This window comes from Anabrus simplex, chromosome 1 (genome assembly GCF_040414725.1).
Source record: "Anabrus simplex isolate iqAnaSimp1 chromosome 1, ASM4041472v1, whole genome shotgun sequence".
Classification (NCBI taxonomy): domain Eukaryota; kingdom Metazoa; phylum Arthropoda; class Insecta; order Orthoptera; family Tettigoniidae; genus Anabrus; species Anabrus simplex.
In genome coordinates, this window is record NC_090265.1 from 1555794567 (window position 1) to 1555808959 (window position 14393).

The window sequence follows — 14393 nt, forward strand, 5'->3', positions numbered from 1 at the left end:
ATAGACCCACACATAAAATTCACAATAGAAAAAGAAAATGACTGCACTTTGAATTATTTAGATATATCTGTCACTAGACACCAGGATCACCTGACATATTAAGCATATAAAACTCACACAAACCTCTAATAAAGACTAGATTCCATCCACCCTAACGCCCACAAAAAAGCAGCTCATCACAGTATGATACACAGAGCATTCAATATACCTTTATCTCAGGAAGAACTGAAAAAAGAATTAAACATGATTTACAAAATAGCCAATTAAAATGGATTTAATAAAAAAAATTGTCAATAAAATCATTCAAAAGATGAAATATCAACCCAAATAAAAACTAACCAGAGCTAATGACTCCCAGAAGGATTACCTACTTTTCACCTTCAATAATACCCACGTTCATTCCGTTACCAATATTTTTTAAAAATGTAATCTAAAAATAGCATATAAAACCACACATAGCAGTGCCAACATTTTACACAACGCCAAATCTGTTAATGATAATAGATACAGTTGTTCAGGAGTGTACTGAATGAAATGCGACAACTGTGAGGCTAGCTATATCAGACATACTGGAAGAAATTTCCTTAACCGTTACAATGAACATATTAATGTTGCCATTAATGCTTTCACAGCCCGTACTTATAGACATGATATTGTATAGCCCAAAAGCCTATACAATATCATGTCTATAATGAACATATTAACTCCTTAAAAAATCACTTTTCATCTATAACTCAATGTAACGAGGATTATGAGCACAATTTTACAAATATTGGAAACGACATGCAGATTCTAAGTATGATCCCCAAGAGCCCTCTACTCATATAATGGAAGAATTTTACATTAGTATGGATCAATATGCTAACTCAAATTCTAACTTAAATGAAATTACACATAGAGTTAATATCCTCTTTAATACAGTTATCCCGTTTAAAAAAAATACCTACTTAAAAACAGTTAAGAAACAGAATCTGATACATACCAAGGAACCTCCAGAAGACACGCCCTGCTCTACCTCACCTTCCCCAATCATTACCCCTCTTGCCCCTCCACTTCCCCTCTCCGTAACCACAAGTACCAGCCCCAGACGTACACGGAGCAGTGCACGACATGCTCCCTAACAGTACACACCGACTAGTCAACCGCACTATGTAAGTAAGCACCCATCAATCCACACGTTCAGTAGACATTCTAATTGGCAAAATTATATTTAGTTTTTCTGTTCTCGCAGATCACTAGAATGTCCAACAACACAACTATGAAGAGGGAGCATCTGCACCTATTTAATATCATATAAGGAGATTAGTATTAAAGAAACTGATAACACACTACAATATTTCGATGTAAATCATTCAACATCACAACTGTATAAATGCGTCCGTGGCCTTAATTAAGGTACAGCCCCAGCATCTGCCTGGTGTGAAAATGGGAAACCATGGAAAACCATCTTCAGAGCTGCCGACAATGGGGTTTGAACCCACTATCTCCCGAATACTGAATACTGGCTGCACTTAAGCAATTGCAGCTATCAAGCTCGGTGATAACATGTTGTAGTAGCTCACAAAAGTCGTTAATCTCATCCTCAGATGCTGCTGATGTAGGAGCATAAACCTGAACCAAATTGATTTTACAAGGAGAAGCATTGAACTTAATGAAGATGACCCTATCAGAAATGGGTTCATATTCCCAAGACGGCACTGGATAGTCTCTTTGAAACAACTACAGCAACACCACTCTGGCTTTCATTCTCACACCCTGAAAAGTATACAGTATTCTCTCTGTTGGTAATACATATAATGATCACATCCTTTCCAATGTGTCTCATTGAGTCCTAGTACACCCAAATCATGTAAGTGCATTTCTCTTTCAATAATTGAAAGCTTTCCTGCCTGTAATAGGCCATGAACATTCCATGTTTCAAGTTTCATAATTGTGCGCAAGGACAATTTGCATTGATGGTCTCTTTATGAGGCATCTCTCAATCCTGTTCCCCACGGAGATCCGAATGGGGAACTTACTCCAGAAGCTAATTTAAGATTGTCATGGGAAAATAACAGTGGTGGTTTCCTGTTGCTTTCCACTGACCTCCAAAACCTGTCCGCTCGCCGACTCAGTTTCCCACTGGGGTTGGTTACCCAACCTTCCACTGAGTTTCTCAGCTTAACAGGGGCACCACGTGTAGGTAGAAAGTTGGAGAATTGAGTTGACAGAGGCTGAGAGAACTCTCTTGCTGAGCTCTCATAATCGCATATCACACCCCATTTTTTTGCCAGAGTCTCAAGGTATTCACAGCGACTCCCCCAGGTTATCTCCTGCGTAACAATCTTATAACCCGACGTCAAACATCCCGACACTACCATCAATTCTGTTTTATTCTAAATAAAATCAAACAGCAGGTCTTCTCTTTCTGTCTTCGACAATGGTCAAACTCCAGTATGCACATAGCCTACAACCTTTGAGAAAATCATGTCTGGAATAGAAAAATGGTAAAATAATTGTCCACCTAATCAATACAAATACATTTACAATTTTTAAATTAAAAACTGCTACATAATTAGGACATGTTTCGACCTCCTTGGGCCGCCTTCAGTTAATTAGATAATATAATTGGATGAAACTTACAGTTCATATTATCTAAACAATCAGAATGTTAAATCATAACTCTTACATTCGTAAGTGATAAAAGATTTTCAAACTAATAATTAGTCTTAACTAATACTACGATATAATTCTACATGGAATTATAATACAAGGTGAATATCTCACCAGTAATGTCCCACTTGGGACGCTGTCAGCTTAGTGTCAGCTCAGCTGGCCAGCAGTGAGCAACAGAACACAGTTGATGGACACACCTTTGTAAGATCATGCTTCTTTTGCCAATAATTTCAAATTTCAATTTTTTTTTTTTTTTTTTGGCAATGGACTAACAAGCTGATGTCCATAATATAGAACTTCACAAGCTGCTTTTTAAGCAATAGGTTTGACAAGATTTAATAAGTGAAGCATATGAAACACCAAATAGGGTGAACTTGTATTATATTTCTACAAGATTTTGCAGACGTTTTAACATTCTGAGAACCACAAATCAAATTTTATTTCTTTCAGTTTCTCAGCAATTTTGACTAATTTCTTTACGATGTTTTTAAAAGAGATCATTTTAACGCATGAAACTTTTATCACTTACGAATGTAAGATTTATGATGTAACATTCTGACTGTTTAGATAACATGCAAGTTTTGTACATTTATATTATCTAATATAGCTGAAGATGGCTCAAGGAGGTTGAAACATGTCCTAATTATGTAATGGATGTGCAATTTATAACCACACCTGGGTGACCGGAGTGGGACATTGATGATGATGATGTGCAATTTAAAAATTGTAAATAAATTTATTTGTATTGACTAGGTGGATAATTACCATATATTAACCTGTAAATTGTCAATACAGAATCATGCTGGCATTGTATGCAAAATCATGTCTTTCTTTGACTCCTATCTAATTAGATGCCAATTTAAACAAGTAAGGTAATTTTCATTCATGTAAATAATTCTACTTTAGGAAAAGAAATCAGCAACATCTGTTTCTGACTTAGTTAAGATAATATGAAAGTGATACATTGACAAAAGATAAATCCAACATTAGAGGTGGCTTGCTGCATAAAATATGGAGCAGCAGTTTGGAGTCTCACCAGCGTGAATTTCCTATCAAATAAGAAATCCTTAAAATGAGTTACACATGCGACAATAGCCAGTTTGAAAACAAACTTATGTTGACCTTAATTAACATTTTATTTTGAAACTCATCCTTACAATCTATCTTATCAAAAATATTTTCCATATGGTTCAGAAATCAAATTACTGCTAGATAAACTAAGTTCCAACAGTTAAAACCCTAACCTACCAATAAGCTGGGGACTTTTATTCACAACAATTAAAAATACCAAAATATAAACACAATTTTCATATTTTTCATCAGCCCTTATTTTTCCTTTCAACTTAATAATATTACCAATATAATCTGCCAATGCTCTTTTACAATCGTTTATTGCTACCTGATTCTTAAAATATTTTAAATAACGAAAAGCCAGTCTTTCACTTTTCCTTCTTCGTAGCCAATAACAAAAGTATCCCTTAGCACTACTGTAACTTCCTCTCCAAAAGTACAATCCGCCACCAACGTTTTCAGTCTTGCTGCACTCTCTAGCCACTCACCCTTGTTTTAACTACAGAGTAAAATATCCTTTGAGATGAAAAATGCATCTTTGTTGGAGTAAAATGACCTTCCAATAACTTGATAACCACAGCATAGCTGACATCGGCAAAACAGGCATGCCTTCGGCACACACAGACTCTAGCAACGTTTAAGTGTCGTCCAAAATCAACATCAATAGAATGGCTGTTTTAATGTTCACGTCATTGACTTCTGCTGACTGTCTGTCAAAGAAACGATGGCTGGACTAATTGCAGACAGACGTAGAGAGTAGAGGAGGGGACTGGAGAGTGATGATGCAAAGAGAGACCTACATGGAGAGCTCGTTCAACAACACCCTACCCCGGCACGCTGGAAGTGTTACATCATGGTGGTGATGATGATGACGACGACGACGATTACTTCTGCCATGAAATAATAATTGTTCAATCTGGCTTTGAAAACATTAACATTCATTTTACCATTTTCGAAATAGAGGTCGATTGGCAAATTTCGACCCGCACTCGCAACCATTTGGGTTATACTTGCAAGCACTTTTTTTCATCAGTTTCTGATAAATTTCCTATTCCTTGTTGCCACTGTTAAATTGGGATTAATTACATTCTGATTAAGAATTAACAGTGTATTGAATGATAGAGTGTACATAACCATTGAGCATGATGTATATCGCAGCCACCTTACAAACCAATCAATTGTTGAACTCAATCAATTCCAAAGAGGTAGTGACATTTAATAATACATCAAGATACAACATCTGCAATATTGAAATAATAAAACCACTAAGGTAATGCCCTCCAAGAACTCCAATTAGGCCATACTCCAATTCTGGTGGGTAATAATATCCTATTAAAATTATAGAAAAAGGAATTTGAAAAGCAATGGTCCATTTCAAAGCTATGTAATTAAATTACAAATATGTTCTTGAATTTTCAGATAATATAATTTAATTATTTAATTAAAGAAATAGTATTACCACCATATAACAAACAGTATACACAAGCCAAGCAGACCTAATAATGCTGTTCTTATGACCCACAAAAGCAGTCCATATGGATTACCAGTACTTTTGCAAAGATGGTACAGCACAGCCTGCCTGCAAGACAGGAAAACCCAGCACCGTGCTTAACATCCAGTTTGTGGGTCTTTGATTAACATTCTATTATAATGAACATTCTGATTATCATATTAAAATATATTTTTTCATTAAGTCAGTAAAGCCTCTTTCTTAAAAGTTCCATAATTTATTCCCTTATAACAAACGATCAATTAGAATTTCAATCTATATCTCACCAGATCTCGATGCAGAACCCAATTTGAATGTAAATAGTGAATTCCATCCAGTATTTGGTATAATAAAGATTTCACCATGCCCTTTGGAACCATTAGTGGCTTCTTGTTAGCTTTGGCTGCTCTATGAAATTTGATAATATGCTGCAAAGATAAAGGTCATCAGTTTATTAAGTTGTAAACACACCTTTCCTCACATGCTTAAATAATTCATCTTACATACCCATAAATCATGTTCAGCATAGTCAAATAATAACCACACTTTGCGATCATTGTGTGACAGGAACACTCGTATTAGATTAATGACATTGGAATGCTTTAATTCTCGCAACAACTGAAACAAAGGAAAAAAATAATAACATACCGGTAATACAAGCTACAAACACTTCAAAACAAATATGAACAGATTGTGGAATTCTTTTATAGTATTTCATGTACATAAAATGGAAGATACAATCTTTCCAGAAATCTTCAGAGAGAAGAGGTTATATAGTTGCAAGGTAACAAGAGACTGGTGTTAGTGATAAACAATTCAAGATTAACCTTAGATTAGACTGTCTTAATACAACTTTTGCCTCATTCACTCCTGGCCGTGACAAAAGTCTACGAGTACCAATAACTAAAGAGGTACAAACCTCATTGCGCTCTGCCTGACCTACAAACTATGGTCCTCCTCTTACCTTGCACGCATTATTTCTTAGTTGGTACATGCTTTTGAAAAGGATTACATTTCCACACTAAATGTATCTGAATGTGAACTACAGAAAACCTAATTACGTTTCTTGAAAATCACTTAAATGTTAGAAATTTTCACTACAACTGTTCAACTTTTGTCAATGATTCTTGTATTCACAAGATATAATACATGGGTTGGAACATCAACAGTGGCAACTATTTTATTACTACAGACACCAAATATACACCTGTTTCAAAGTTTTACTGGCCTTTGGTGTAGTCATCAGCATTGCTAGAGTTATGGAAGTTCTAGCATGCTCCTGGCAGCCCCTCTTTAACTGACTGCTTGAAGAGAGGAATTTACAGCCTGAAGAATATCTGGAGTAGTTCTAAATCAAATGCTGTGAAGTGGTTCCTTCATATTAGGGATCAAGTTGAAGTCACATTAGCCTAAATCATGGAAGTAAAGAGGGAAAAAGCGTACATCCTGATAGAACTGGCTGATAATCAATCAATCAATCAATCAATCAATCAATCAATCAATCAATCAATCAATCAATCAATCAATCAATCAATCAATCAATCAATCAACGACCAAGTAGGAAGAATAATGGCAATACAGTTGATTCTGACATTGCAACTTCAAAGACAAACAACTATATCAACATCTTAAACATAAATACCAGTATGTATAAAAGATAGCATAATATTGTATTTACCTTGTTAACATGAACTCGCCTAACACAAACACTTGGTTTACATCAACAAAATTTTGGTTTCAGCAAAGAGAGTATTATTTCTTATGGAAGGCCTCCTCGTTTAACACAAATTGTAGTTACCACAAACTGCAAATTATTTTTTTTTTTAGCCTCCCTGAGTCATTATCATTTAACACCAGGGAGTTGGGAATAGTAATGGAGTGGCCCTTAGCCAGGCCAAGCGGGACCACTCCTTGAAAGCAGCAGCCATACTGTGTGGCAACACGACTAGCTGGAGAGCAGTGCATGCTACTTGCTAGTCATAAGTTTGTATTCACCCAGTGAGTTACTTGTGACAAGTTGCCTAATGTAACCATTGTTTATCATGGGTCTTTGTTGTGTGTATGGGTGCAACAACAGAAGTGACAGGAACATAAAACCCGGCATTGCTTTTCATTGGTAAGTTTTCCTTCTCATAAGCTAGTACATATTAAATGTAGACATGCATGGTTATTTTTTCATGGAGAGAACATCACTGTTTTTAAATATGGATTAATGTAGCTTTCCTAAGAACCCAGACCATCGGGCCCTATGGCAAAAGGCAGTTAAGAGGAAGATTTCTTTTTAACTATTTGCTCTACGCCACACCGACACAGATTGGTCTCATGGCGATGACGGGATAAGAAAGGTCTAGGAATGGGAAGTGGCCATAGCCTTAATTAGGGTATAGCCCCAGCATTTGCCCGGTGTGAAAATGGGAACCAAAGAACATCTTCAGGGCTGCTGACAGTGGGGTTCAAACTAACTATCTCCCGGATGCAAGCTCTCAGCTGCACACCCTTAATCGCACGCCAATTCACCCAGTTTAAGAGGAAGAACTGGATACCTGGATGTTAGGAAAAACTTAAAATGGTCCACCTTTTCAATACCAAAATGTTATATTTATTTATAACATGTATTTGCACTTGGAACTAGTTTCGACGCTGTGTTTGCGTCATCATCAGCCAAAATGTGGGAAATAGGCAAGATGTAGGCATTTATATTACACAAGGCGTTACATTAAACAATACACATCTTATAAGGAGATAAAAACAGGGACGAATATAGAAACAAATGAATCGTTGAGAAAACAAAAGTTATACATATTAAAAATAACCTTAACCACATATCTTGCAGTGCGAAAGTGTTCTTCTTGAATGATTCCTGAATATTAAAAAACACACGCGCACACATTTCTGGAGAGCCAGCAGGCAGGACAAAGTAAAGTGAAACCTTAAGAGTTCTTCTGAGAAGAGTTCCTCATTTTTTCTATGTTCCGACTAACTAATGAAGTCTCCCTTGAGTTCCTGATAAACATACACAACGGGAAATTCTCCTTCACTTTCAACAATAGCTCTAAAGACCAACGGTAAAATTTTAAATATTGTGCAGAGACGTGAAAGCATGATTTTGAACATGATATAACTCCTTCATATAACCCAGTTTTTTAATACAAGGTGTTGCATTAAATAATACACATCTTACGAGGAGATAAAAACAGGGACGAATGTAGAAACACATGCATCGTTGAGAAGGCAAGTTATACATATTAAAAATAAGCTTAACCACATAACTTGCAGTGCGAAAATATTTGCCTTGAATGATTCCTGAATACAAAACGCGTGCGCACACACTTCTAAAGAGCCAGCAGGCAGGAAAAAGTAAGGTGAAACCTTAAGAGTTCTTCTGAGAAGAGATCATCATTCTTTCTATGATCTGACTAACTAATGAAGTCTCCCTTGAGTTCCTGATAAACATACACAACAGGAAATTAAGGTAAGATGTGTAAAGTTTAATTTCCTGTTGTGTATGTTTATCAGGAACTCAAGGGAGACTTCATTAGTTAGTCAGATCATAGAAAGAATGATGATCTCTTCTCAGAAGAACTCTTAAGGTTTCACCTTACTTTTTCCTGCCTGCTGGCTCTTTAGAAGTGTGTGCGCACGCGTTTTGTATTCAGGAATCATTCAAGGCAAATATTTTCGCACTGCAAGTTATGTGGTTAAGCTTATTTTTAATATGTATAACTTGCCTTCTCAACGATGCATGTGTTTCTACATTCGTCCCTGTTTTTATCTCCTCGTAAGATGTGTATTATTTAATGCAACACCTTGTATTAAAAAACTGGGTTATATGAAGGAGTTATATCATGTTCAAAATCATGCTTTCACGTCTCTGCACAATATTTAAAATTTTACCGTTGGTCTTTAGAGCTATTGTTGAAAGTGAAGGAGAATTTCCCGTTGTGTATGTTTATCAGGAACTCAAGGGAGACTTCATTAGTTAGTCGGAACATAGAAAAAATGAGGAACTCTTCTCAGAAGAACTCTTACGGTTTCACTTTACTTTGTCCTGCCTGCTGGCTCTCCAGAAATGTGTGCGCGTGTGTTTTTTAATATTCAGGAATCATTCAAGAAGAACACTTTCGCACTGCAAGATATGTGGTTAAGGTTATTTTTAATATGTATAACTTTTGTTTTCTCAACGATTCATTTGTTTCTATATTCGTCCCTGTTTTTATCTCCTTATAAGATGTGTATTGTTTAATGTAACGCCTTGTGTAATATAAATGCCTACATCTTGCCTATTTCCCACATTTTGGCTGATGATGACGCAAACACAGCGTCGAAACTAGTTCCAAGTGCAAATACATGTTATAAATAAATATAACATTTTGGTATTGAAAAGGTGGACCATTTTAAGTTTTTCCTAACATCCTTTCTCAGTTCAATACGGACAAAATGAAATTCCTATGTTTAAATGAACTGGATACCTGGTGTTCACAGTGTTATTTGTACGGAGCACTTTTGCCCTGTAGTTCCTATTCACAAATGGAGTGACAAGAGCGACTTGAAAAATCACAGACTGGTAAGTTTGACGTCGTGCTCTCCTCCTCTTGACCAGCTTGTGCCGTATCAGGGGTTGGGGTTGCCTCGCTGCCAGCCTCTTCCTCGATGATAGTCGATGCATTCTCCTCATGATGACCAGATTGTGTTGTGTCATTAGTAACCTCACCTCCAGGCTCACTCTGTATGCACAGCAGTTGGGTGACTCGCCGCAACTTCGATGTGTGGACCTTGACAGGAGGGTTGGTCTTTAGTAAGTAGACCCCATGGCCCAGCTGCCTATTCACCTCGATGGGACCAACCCACTTAGGTGCGAGAACTGTGTGAAACCCTCCAATCTTATGTCGCAGTACTTGTTGGCCTGGTAGGAAGAACTGGGTCTCTTCGACATCTTGAGCCTGGGTAAGGGATCTCTTCTCGGCCAAAGCTTGCTTCCCCTGCTGTTGCTGCTTCTGCTGCTGCCACTCTGTTAGGGAAACAGCTGCATCATCTTCACCAGAAGTCGGTGGTGGACGAATCTCCCAATCCCCGGTGCCGTATAACTGTTGACCAAGGAACAGCTCCGCTGGGGACTAGCCGGTGACAAGGATGATGCGTCGTCGCAGGGCAAAGAGTGACTGCGGTACCCGACGGTCCCACAGTCGATGTTCTCCGTCTATCATGTGGACCCGTAGCATCCATTTCAGCTCCTAATTTCGTTGTTCAGTTGGATTGGCCCTTGGGTTGTAGATCGGGGTGGTCCAGTGCTCCACACCCCATTCTGTCATCATTTGCTGCCACTTCCTTGACGTGAACTGACTCCCGTTGTCTGACAAGAGTACACCGTGGGCAACCGTAGCGGCAGAATACCTTATTTGGAGAAGGCTGATGATCCGTCCCATCATGACTTCTGGTATCAGAAGGGCCTCAATCCATCTTGTGAAGAGATCGGTAATTATTACGAGTCCTGTTTTACCCCGTGGTGTTCTAGTGTAAGGACCCATCAAGTCTAGGGCTATAATTTCCCAAGGATGTTGCGGCCGACTTCCTCGCCCGACTAGAATCTGCCTTCCTGTTGCTCGCCTTGGTACAAGCAAACGTGTAACACCCTTTCACATAGTCCAGGATGTCTTCCACAGGTTGACCCAGAAGAATCTACGTTGGATAGACTGATGTGTCTCTTAGTCTCCCGGATGTCCGGCTTCAGTGCTGTAGTGGAACTTCTCGAGGATGTCCATCGTGTGCTATCTGGGGATCACTACTACTGCAGGGGTGTCAGAGGCGAGATCTGTACACCAAGAGTCATCCGTCAACCCGGAAATTCTTGTACCACATCTCGAATTCCCTCGGGACGAGTTGACCATCGGTGTTCTGTCTCCTAATCCACTGCATCATGGTACTACAGAGCTTGTCTTGTTTTTGCGTCTGTTTGATTACTTCTACATCAAGTTCCTTCTTGATGGTCATAAGGACAGGTTCTTTAGGCTCACTCTGGTGTTTTTGAGGGAACTCCCTCTCGACAATGGTGCTCCTAGCTTCAGGTTCCATCACTGGATGCCTAGATAAACTGTCTCCTCCTATGTTTGTCGGTCCTGGGACATGACACACATCAAAATCAAATTCTGCGATTAACAGAGACTATTGCATCAATTTAGATTTTGAGCCAGAGACCGAGTTCAACCATTTGAGAGCGGCATTATTGGTGTAGAGCTGGAACTTCCTTCCCTCCAAGTAGCCTATGAATTTTCCCATGGCCTACACCACGCCTAAGGCTTCCTTCTCGGCAGTGCAGTAGCGTTGTTCGGTGGGAGACAGCTTTCTGCTGGCATACTTGATGATGTCCCTTCCACCGTCAATTTCTCTCCTAGAATAACGCTGCTCCTAAGCTGGAGTCACTGGCGTCCGTCTGCAGGCACATCTTCCGTTGAGGGTCAGGATGGGCTAGACCAGGATCGTTGCATATCGCAGCCTTAACCCTTTCCCGCCCTTAGCGCCCGACTCTTCACTTTGCCTTCCGGTCCTTAGCGCCCGAAAGTATTATCTGCACACTTACGTGAGATATGCGATAGTTTTTTATTTTTTCCGGCTTTGAAGTGTTTATCAGGCATTTATGAACACGCAGGATGATCTACAAGGCTTGGGAAATGAGAGAAGAGTGATAATCTGTCTTGACGTCGCCTATGAAACGGTCTTGAACTTCCGCGAGCGCGGGTCAGCTGTTTCATTCGTAAACATGGCGGGATTGAATACTGCGGATATTGAAAATGAGCAGAATATAGACGAAGAAAGTGACACAGAATTGTTGAGAAGAGGTGGAGGTGAATTTTCAGTGAGGGAATAACGTATCAATGAAGATAATTTTAGTGATAACAGTGATATAAGTGAAAACGGATATCGAGAACTCGGAACTAATTGCGATGCCGGGGTATTTCCGGTAACACAAATATTTCGTTTTGTTACTCCGAATGATTATATGGATGATGTTCAACCTGTCCATAATTTTGAAAAGAGTATTACGAGAAATATATATTATTTTTGACATGTTAGGAGGAGATAAACTATTCAGTGAGATAGCCACTTGCATATATATCAATGCAGCATTCAAACAGGCACATTCCGGAGACATAGACACTGGCTCAGGGGAAAGAGAAGCTGATATACAGTATACATTCCACTGGATAGCGCAGTCTTGGAAAGAAGTTGAAATAACAACATTAGCAAAGTCTTGGAACAAATTGTTGAGTGAGGTTGAACATCAAGTGGAGGTGGTACAAGAAGACATGGAAAATATTGTGCCCCTACTGAATTGCATTCCTGGCTGTGAGGGTGCTACGACTGAAGATGCGAGTAAGTGGCATGCACAAGATCAGCTGTTTAAACTAACTGACACTGATATTATTGATTTTGTGAATGCTAATGGGAATGAGGATGATGATGATGAAGAAGAACGAGGCATTGCAGAACAAGAGGAGAAAATGATGACTCACAGTGAAGGATTAAGTGCGCTGGAAATGCCATTAACCTACGTTGAGCAACAGCCGGACGCAAGAGCAATGGAGGTGCTGATTTTTCGTCCATGGCGGGATCTCGCAGCAAGAAAACGTGGATCAGCAGGCAAGCAGACATTGTTCACAAGTTTCTTTTCGTAAGACATTTGGAATGCTTTCGTTCAATACTGCATGTACTGTACAATTGAACTGATAATTCAATAAATAGAGTAGCGAAAAACATGCCATTGTTTTAGTACTAGAGTACAGCCTTCCTGTTTGTTTCAGTTCATTTTCAAAGTTGTTCTGTATTATCCAACATTTTCGGTGATCCGACACACTCCAGGTCCAATTTAGGTCGGATAATCGAGACTCTACTGTATATGTAAATTGTAATTCATAATTGTGAAACATACTGTAACTTCCAGAATGGTATAGACACTAGAATGATTGTGAATATTCTGTACACTATTTCTATATATTGGACACTCTGGAATATTCAGGAAGGTAATTTTATTTTGTAATGTACTTTCTAGATGCCTGGCCAGGAACAAAAGTAAGGAGGCGATCTTAACGGCGATGAGTGAGTTGTGGAACGAGTTACTGAAGTTGTGGTTTGGAAATTATTGGCAGAGAGTGGCTGACATGCCGAGTTAAGGCAGTCTCTATGTTGAATTGATCGGTAGTCAACTGTTTTCAACTGTGCTTCACACTGTAACCTAGGTGGTATTCAGTGTCAGTTGTCAACTGATTTAATAATGGCGGCTTGTTGATATTCTTGAAGTGAAGTGTTTTATTGAGATACTGTGATTAAGGTTATGTGAGTGTGTAATTTGTGAATATATGTGAATAAAATTCATTGTACCAACTAACAACTGACAGCATCTTGTGTGTGTCTGTGCGGATACATTACTCACCATGTCCATATTAGTTATATGTTCCCCATCATTCCAGGATGTATGTATTTTTAGGGCATTATTTTATCATAGTTCGGACTGAGCACATCTGGAAGCGGCTGACTAGTCTGGAACAAATTACCTTCATGGTAGAAACGAGGACAATATCTACATGCCATATTACAGGGTGTTCCCAAACATGTGGGAAGTAATCAGGGGATGGATGGTACACCCAAAGCATCATAAAAAAAACACCTTCAAATATGTACAACAATCAATGACGTTCTACGATTCTGACCATATTTCGCCTAATTGGTCTGTGTTGAATACTACAATTTTTTTCTTTCTTTCTTTCTTTTGTATGGGTCTGCCTTGTCAGTGCTCACAAGTATGAACTCATATTAATTATTTATGTAATTATATGCAGTACATGTTTCGGGAATGCTACCATTCCCTTCACCAGTCACAATTATAAAATTCACTTAGTATGTCTAAAACCTTTCAACTATAAAATTATTACTTCTACTTAAAATAAACTAAAAACAAAGGTTGGAATTCCTAAGCTTTACAATTCTGCTTGTCCTTAAACAACTATCGTAATATTAACAAACTACGATAATATTTCAGGTAAGTCCATTTGTGCATAAAATGATTTGTTACAATTGATGATATGTCTCTTGATGCAGTTATTAACATTCATACAGTTTAACTAAGATTTTGAATGGCTGAGTGGCTCAGACGGTTGAGGCGCTGGCCTTCTGACCCCAACTTGGC

The 14393-nt window shown here is 38.5% G+C and overlaps 1 protein-coding gene across 1 annotated transcript in view; it reads right to left on the reverse strand.

Moving 5' to 3' along the window:
- Cdk8 (cyclin-dependent kinase 8) overlaps positions 1-14393 on the reverse strand; it is a 164503-nt gene that overhangs the window by 128608 nt on the left and 21502 nt on the right. Inside the window, exons 3-4 of the mRNA XM_067138108.2 lie at positions 5723-5833; positions 5503-5643 (exon numbers count right to left, since the gene is read on the reverse strand). Of these exons, the coding sequence (XP_066994209.1) occupies positions 5503-5643; positions 5723-5833 (252 nt within the window). The remainder of the gene's footprint in view (positions 1-5502; positions 5644-5722; positions 5834-14393) is intronic.